An 8,341-nucleotide genomic window follows, 5' to 3' on the forward strand; every position below is an offset into this window, starting at 1 on the left:
CTGTGACAAAGCCTCAAAGTAAAGGCTTCAAACTAATAATAACCACTTCTCATAGTATTGTATGGTTCTATAGTGTATGGACATCATTATAAATACCAGCTCGCTACTCATTTTACCTGTCACAAAATCCCAAAGAGTTCTGTTAAACTACAACAGACAGCTTCATAAAAGACAACGATCGACGGCACAGTACAATGTTAGATATGGAGAAAAACATGTCTGAAGGTTCTGAAGGTGTTATGGCGGATGAATCTTCCGTAGATTGGAGAGGCAGACTCTGCAAACCAAACAAACATGGTGGAATGAGGGCTGCTGTATTTGTTCTTGGTCTGTTTTCCCCCACTTTCTCTCACTTTCTCTTATTTTCTTTCTGATATGACCGCTTCTATGTTCTTTTGTTGTCTGAAGAAACATGTGAATATGATTATTGTTCAGGTCTTCAGGCGTTTGAGATGATGGCGATTGCTGCTGTTGGGAACAATCTCATAACTTATGTGTTCAATGAGATGCACTTTCCATTGTCAAAATCTGCAAATATTGTCACAAACTTCATAGGCACTGTCTTCCTTCTTTCTCTTCTGGGTGGATTCCTCTCTGATTCTTATCTCGGAAGCTTCTTCACTATGATTATCTTTGGCTTTGTGGAGCTCTGTGTATGTTTGTACTCTCTCACTAGCTAGCTTGTGTTTTTTTCTCTGGCAACAACAAACTTTTTTTTTTTCCCATATATAATTAATATAGAGTTATATGCTTTCTGGGAAGTAGACGTCCACATATATAATTTTTTCGTTAAATTTTGTAGAAAATATATAGAGATTCTTATTTTCAAAACCAATACAAAACTTCCCTTGAAATTTACTTAAAGTAGGTGGGCCTTTTGTGTATTTGAAAGGAGTCTGAGCCATTAGTGGTTCGGCTTTTGAATATTGCTTATAGTTTATATTACATGTTAATTTCTTTTTGAAATAACGGCTAAATTTATAAGTCACCCCTAAGTTTTATTAAAATTACACAAAGATCCTGTTTATCATATAGGGAAATCTCTTCCAGAAATAAAAGGGATTCTACTTAATTGAAAAAAATAATTAAGGTGTTTGAAGTAATTCAATCTTTTTATTTTTTTATTTTTTGTCGAACAAAGTGATTCAATCCTTAATTACAATGAACATTTTGAGTACATTTTGAAAAATGGAAAACTAATATGCAGGTTTCTATAATTTCCTCTGATTTTAATAAAGTTTATGTAGTTTTTTTTTCTTTTTTTATTACGTCTTCTAGTTTGATTTTATTTTAACGTAAGACTTAATAAAAAATGAAGTAAAACTATGGGGATTTGATAAAAAATTTATAGGGATTTAAATCAAAGTCAAGTAGACTATAGGAGCTTATAGATTAATTTTTTCTTTTAAAAATAATAATATTTGTGTAATTTAATGACATTTTGTGTATTTTTTACAATTTATCTATTTTTCTAATAAAATTTATAAATAAAAAATTCCACAAAAAAATTCTAGAGAGATACTTGTTTCAAGAAAATTGAGCAATAATAATTTTTTTTTAATTTCCTGAATATAGGGTTTCATTCTTCTGGCCATTCAAGCCCATGTACCAAAGCTAAGACCCCCAAAGTGCAGAATGATGGATCATGGAAGCTTGTGTGAAGAGGCAAAAGGCTACAAGGCTTCAATATTCTTTCTAGCTCTCTACTTAATGGCTTTGGGAAGTGGCTGTCTCAAACCAAACATAATCTCTCATGGAGCAGATCAGTTCAGGAAGGAAGATCCTTCACAGAGCAGAAAGCTTTCTACTTTCTTCAACATTGCCTATTTTGCCTTCTGTATGGGAGAGCTTATTGCTCTCACTCTTCTCGTTTGGGTCCAAACCAATTCGGGTATGGACCTCGGGTTCGGCGTCTCGGCCGCTGCCATGGCTATCGGCTTGATCTGCTTAATCTCCGGCACTTTTGCTTATCGCAACAAGCCTCCTCAGGGAAGTATTTTCACGCCTATTGCCCAGGTAAAGTTGATTATTAAGAATTAATGAAACATGAAAAGGCAAGAAGAATTATTTCTTTTTTTATATTTTCTTACAATGATATATAAATTAGAAATATGTAAACTTAATTACTTTGGTTCAACAACAATCATATATATCATTAAATGCAAATTAGCATCTTTGTTGACATTCAATAATTGATCCCATTTTAAAAAATATTTATTTATTTTTATTAAAGTTGTATTTAGTTATTATTGCACTTACTTTAGATGTCATTGCAATGTTGCCTAACCTTGTGTAGTACTGGCGGAGGAAAAGACTAGCAAGGGCAATAAACTTTCAATCTCAGCTTTTTATTTTTTTAAAATACTCCTCCGGCTCTAAATATAAGACCTATTTTGTAGTGTAAATTACGCTACAAAATGGGTCTTATATTTAGGATCGGAGGAATATTATTTATGTGTTTTACATTTTTAGCTCCCAAAATCTCACTGTTTTGAAGGCTTCCTTTTTGGCTGATAGATACAGATGCAAAGCGATATATTATATAATTTTACTTTGAAGTTAGTCTGATTTTGGAAATGAGACAAACTCTCTTTTGCTGATTTATATACTTTTGATTTTCTCTTTGCTAGCTTTTTTCTTTTCCATCACACTTTATTAGATTTTCTGACTGAAAATTCTTTGTTGGTCGGCAAAAGGTTAAAGATTTAATTACCACAGAATCAATTATATTTTTTTGCTGATTAAGACATGATTGAAAATTATTATTTGTGTCTCCTCATCAGGTTTTTGTGGCTGCAATAACAAAGAGAAAGCAAATATGCCCTTCAAGTGCAGACAAGAAGCTTCATGGAAGCCAAAATAACAAGCCAATTAATAATAATGACTCATCAGAAGCATCAACAACTAAAATCAATAATTTTCTTCATGCTGAAAAGTTCAGGTATGGGATTCATAATTTTTCTTTTTATATAATTTTATATTTTGGACGATTAGAATAGAATTGGACAAATTATTCCAGCTAACTAAGGAATATTCCCTTTTGGAAAAAGAGAGGAAAAAATGTTTTCCCATGTGAAGGATCGTCATTGAATCAAAAAAAGGATATTCAGTTCTAAATAAAAACAAAAAGGCTATCCTAAAAAAAAATGAAAAGCCTAAATTATACAAAAGGTCCCTGAACTTTGTATCATATGTAAATAAACTTCCCTAATCTTGGAAACTTTATAATAAACACCTTGAACTTTTACACTAATGCATGATAACTCTCATGCTTTTAGTTTTGTTCATTATTATCTGCAAATCACTTAATTTTTAAGGGATTTATCTGCATATAACTCAGTTTGAGGAAATTATATGCATAAAAAGCAAAGTTTCAGGGTATAAATTGATTAGTTTGAGGTTATATATATAGAGTATTTGTATAAAGTTTAGGGGTTTATTAAGTTTAAAATGTTAAGGAGATTATTTACACATAGTTCTAAATTTTGGGAAGTTTTATATAATTTACCCCATCAAAAAATTAAATAAGCGACACTAGAAAGAGAAAAAGGCGGAGCGTGTGCAAGCCACTTGCGAGTCTCACCTACTCTTCATGTGTCCTTCTCTCTCTTAAAAGTCCCATGTTCACTCACTTGATATGTTGATAAAACAATTGAATTGGTACGGTGGAAGCATTAAATCAAGATTTATATTGGCTCATTCACAAGTAAACTAATATTTTTCATTTTCAAATATAAAAAGGTCCTAAATGAAAATAAGAAAAACATTCTGTCCGTGTTTTGATTGACTTTATTGACTCTTGATTTTTTTTAAATTTTTTTTATTGATTTATACTAGTTATAGAATTGGTATTAAACCAATTAATCCTAATTTCAATGAATTTAATAATATATATAATAATTTCTTTTTTTCTCCAGATTCCTTGACAAGGCGTGCATCAAAATTCACGAAGGGACAGAAGCAAAGGAAAGCCCATGGAAGCTATGCACAGTATCACAAGTGAAGCAAGTGAAGATAATTGTATCAGTCATTCCCATCTTTGCCTGCACCATCATATTCAACACAATCTTGGCTCAACTTCAAACATTTTCAGTACAACAGGGAAGCATCATGGACACACACATCACAAAAGGCTTCAAAATGCCACCAGCTTCACTTCAATCCATCCCTTACATTATGCTCATAGTGTTTGTCCCTCTCTATGAAACTGCTTTCGTTCCGATAGCGCGAAAATTCACCGGAAAAGATTCCGGGATTTCCCCTCTGCAAAGAATTGGCATTGGACTCTTCATTGTGACATTTTCAATGGTATCAGCTGCCATGGTAGAGTACAAGAGAAGGAATTTATCTTCAGAACGAACCCTTTCGATCTTCTGGATCGCGCCTCAATTCTTAATCTTCGGTCTCTCGGAGATGTTCACGGCAGTAGGGCTTGTTGAGTTCTTCTATAAGCAATCATTGGACGGAATGCAAGCATTTTTGACAGCCATGACTTATTGCTCATACTCATTTGGATTCTACTTGAGCTCACTTCTTGTGTCCCTAGTGAACAAAATTACTTCAAGTTCAGGAGGTGGATGGCTTAGTGACAATGATCTTAACAAGGATAGGCTTGATCTTTTCTATTGGCTTCTTGCTTCACTAAGTTTTATCAATTTCTTTAACTATCTGTTTTGGTCAAGTTGGTATTCTCCAAACTCCTCTTCAGCTAAGTATCCAACTAACCAGGATACTTTTAGAGAAGCTAAATAGATCCTTAGGCTAATTAGGATAATCTCTTAGCATCATGTTAGGGTTGCAAATATCAGAGCTTGGAATATTATGTCGTATGGTATTGACTTAGTTGCATATTGTACTGAAAAAGAACGGTGAGGGGGGAAAAAAAGATTAGCTGTTTTCGTACGTAATCCGATCCTTTGTCTCCTTTCTTCTATGCTCAATCATTAATTTGAATCGAGACGGATAAGCCCTAATTAAGGAGAAACTTTTCCTTTGGAGAAAAAAAAAACCACAATTCCAGGATTCTAGGCCATAACCCTTAATATTTTTTCCCCAGCGTTTGTGTTCCTATATAATCACTCTCATCGACATAAGTATGATTTGTTTTTCACTTGCATTATTTTTTGTTTGATAACTCACTTGCATTATTTTTATCTTTACTTAGTAGTGCATTGTAATTAATGTCCGTTTGTCATATTTCTGTTACAAAATTTGGTAACAAACATTAAAAAAAAAAAAACTTAAACTGCATCAAAATTCTCTCCTTAATATACAAGAGAAGACTACATCGATCTATCTAGTCTGATTAAAGAATTTATAGGTTAAAGGATTTTGAATGTTATAATCATATTCAAAAGCTAACATTAGTAATTACCAATATCTTAAAATATTATGTATAATTTCAGTCCGTAGGATAACTAAAGTACAACCAAGAAAATAATTACAATCATAATTGAAAGGATCATGGTCCATATGTGCAATATTTACTAAAAGAGCTCGGTGTCATTATGTTAATAAAAAATGGCTCAGTGGTATGTTAACAACTTGGTATACTACAGAAAGGAGACTTTATAAGCTCAGGGACTTGAGAAGGGAACAAAAGACAGGGAGACTCAACTGTCTTCTGAAAAGAGATGCCGCTATGGTGAAGAGACAACTATCTCACTTGGAAACATATCTTCTGAAAAGAGATGCCGCTATGGTGAAGAGACAACTATCTTGCTTGGAAACATATCTGGGCAGGAAATAATTACAATCATGATTGAAAGGATCATGGTCCATATGTGCAATATTTACTAACTTTCAACTTTACCTTTCTATCACATAATTTAATTTATAGGCGAATCTGGATCCTCTCTACTATTTTCAACGATGAGCAAGAAAGTCCTTTGAATAAAAAAAGATATGGAACATTTATATTAATTTGTAAGGTACAAAATTCAAAATTTTTATTTTTTGAAGTTAAAATAGCAGTACTTTTTGCAAGATGGACAATTAAGAGGCAATTAAAATTTGATCTAGATTGCTCAGATTTGAGAATAACATTGTCCACTCATTTTTTGAATTAGACGATTTTGAAGAGCTAACTTATTACATATTCTTCACCATAATCATATGCAAGGAATTGCTTTCGTTTGTGGCTGTGAAAAAGGAGAACGAAGTGGTGGGTATGCTTTATGCTTTATCTACATGAAGCTATTTCAAAGCAGATCTACATTTTATAATGATGGAGATTTCCTCAGTGTAAAATCTTGCTTTAAACCCACAGGCTTTTCTGGGCAAATAAAAATGGCCTCATATGAGAACACGTGAACGAAATTGTTACCTAGAAAACCCATTACAGGGTAAAGTCAAACTGGCTTTATCTTTTGAGATATATCAAAAACATGTTTCAGACATGTTTATTGAAGTTGAAGCTTAATTTCGTAGTGCTCATCTGCTGTGCAATCCTCAAAACTATCTACCATTGGATAATAGTATGACTTTTGATTAAACTTTTCCATGTTTTATTTCTGGTTAAAGTATTAGGTGGGCCCCAAGAGCACCAATCTTTACCAGCAGAATTCATTGAAAATTCTGAGTCCATCCATAAGTGTTCATGGATTTAGCACTTTGGTGATCGCTCCAATAACATGACACTACCCTAAATACAATAGTGATTAATAGCTTTTAGCTGGAGGGATAGTGAAGTAAGAATGAAAGGGATGAAATGGGATCCACAAATTCAATTTTGTTTTTCTTTTTTGAAAAAATTTGTCCCTTGAAATCAGGTGAAGAAATTTAGGTACAAGGCATGTTTGTTATGGAAAGTTTAGATTCCTGTATTTGGTGCGTAGGATGGATATTCCTTTTGCAAAGCCAAATTCAACTAAAGGTAGTTATAATATTTTCATCCATATAGACAAAGAATCCTAAATCTTTTCAAGGAAGCCAAATTGTCTAAAACTTTTGTCCTTCCAAAGATTCATGGCATCTCCAACAACTTCGACACCTTTGGAATTTGATAATCGTTGGACTAACCAGAACTTCCAAAACTCCGATGATAAGATCAAGCATATTTTTAGGCCTTTCTTATCCACCAAACCTCCACCAGAAAACATTTTTCTCTGCCATACTCTAGTTCTCACTACTATTTTTAGTCCTTCTTATCAACCAAAACAAGAAGACCAAGTATATGTTTAGGCCTTCTTATAAAGCATATGTTTGAGTTTAGTGGCTGTTTTCTAGTTCAAACACAGCCTCAATGATTGGTTAATCCCCAAATATCTAAATTCATTCAAAATGCCCCTAAAAGCTAGCTAATTGATCGAGTAGTTTGACAAACTAATCGACAATTGAAATTTCGGTGGAGAAACATGAATTATTTGAGTGACCAAGTGAAACACAAAGTTTAGAATTGATATATCTATACTTAAAATAGTTTTCTGTGTTTAATTTTAAGCTTTTGAGCACTTGAATTGTGCTAAAGTATCCTAATTAGGTTCAATTATGTCAATGGAAAATTGTGAAAATTAATTGGTAAATTGATAAATTTAAGTACATTTGAATTCTACTAAATGATACCCTTTCCCCCCTTTTTGGGGGCTTCGATTCTCTCCTATGGTTTCCTTGTGAGAGTTTGTTTCTCTCCGTGAAAGTTTAGTTTCTGGCACTTTCTCTGGCCACTGCTTGGGAAGGATGTTCGGCTGTGGGTGTGAGTTAGGCGTGTGTGTGAGTGCTGTTGTGCATCGTCTCTCTCCATATTCGCCAAATCTATTTGCAGATGAGAAGGCTCTAGAGATGTTGAAGAAAGGAAGGAAAACAGAGTGTACTGAGGTGATAGTGAACAAATTGGGGATAAGTGATGAGCATCTTCGTTGTGAGTTGGCAAATTTGGAGCACGATGTGGACAACCATGGTAGCATTCAGGTAGGTAAAGATCGCTCTCTTGCAGAAACCGCAGAACAAATCGTAAAAATTTTGAGGATGCGTAGTTTAATGATTGTGATTGAGAGCTCAAAGGACAAGTATAATTGGAATCCCGGAACACGATTGTGGCCGATCATCAATGTCCTTTTGATGATTTGTTTCTATCATTCCAGAGGCATTTCTAGATCTCTGTTTAATCAATCATCATTGCTAGTTCTAAGAATTCTTGTTTTAATCTTCAATGCTGGTTTATTTGTCTCTGCAAATGACAACTATCCAGGACAATGGACTTTGGTGGACGAAAAGAGCTATCAGATAAGGAATGATGCTCTGTTTATCCTGTTCTTAGAATCACCATGGTACGATTTCTTGAAGATTATTTTCCCAAAGTTGAATGAGCATCTATGCTGGGTTATTGCTTTAAAGTGGTTAA

General features: G+C 33.6%; 1 protein-coding gene across 1 annotated transcript; it reads left to right on the forward strand.

Moving 5' to 3' along the window:
- The first annotated feature begins 237 nt into the window (after nt 1-237).
- Nucleotides 238-4,890, forward strand: LOC114755733 (protein NRT1/ PTR FAMILY 4.4-like). The gene is made up of 5 exons (XM_028944594.1): nt 238-327; nt 436-653; nt 1,576-2,016; nt 2,784-2,941; nt 3,918-4,890. Exons 1-5 carry the CDS (start codon nt 240-242, stop codon nt 4,750-4,752), a joined length of 1,740 nt encoding a protein of 579 aa, XP_028800427.1. The 5' UTR covers nt 238-239; the 3' UTR covers nt 4,753-4,890.
- The last annotated feature ends 3,451 nt before the right edge of the window (nt 4,891-8,341 follow it).

Source organism: Neltuma alba, unplaced genomic scaffold (genome assembly GCF_004799145.2).
Source record: "Neltuma alba isolate B1F8T4 unplaced genomic scaffold, ASM479914v2 tig00010324_pilon, whole genome shotgun sequence".
Lineage (NCBI taxonomy): Eukaryota > Viridiplantae > Streptophyta > Magnoliopsida > Fabales > Fabaceae > Neltuma > Neltuma alba.

Bases quoted from the DNA above. Each gene is read 5' to 3' on its own strand.
- LOC114755733 (XM_028944594.1), top strand. From the start codon at position 240: ATGGCGGATGAATCTTCCGTAGATTGGAGAGGCAGACTCTGCAAACCA. The intron at 328-435 runs GTCTGTTTTCCC...ATTATTGTTCAG, and splicing joins GGCTGCTGTATTTGTTCTTG to GTCTTCAGGCGTTTGAGATG. The intron at 2,942-3,917 runs GTATGGGATTCA...TTTTTTCTCCAG, and splicing joins CTTCATGCTGAAAAGTTCAG to ATTCCTTGACAAGGCGTGCA.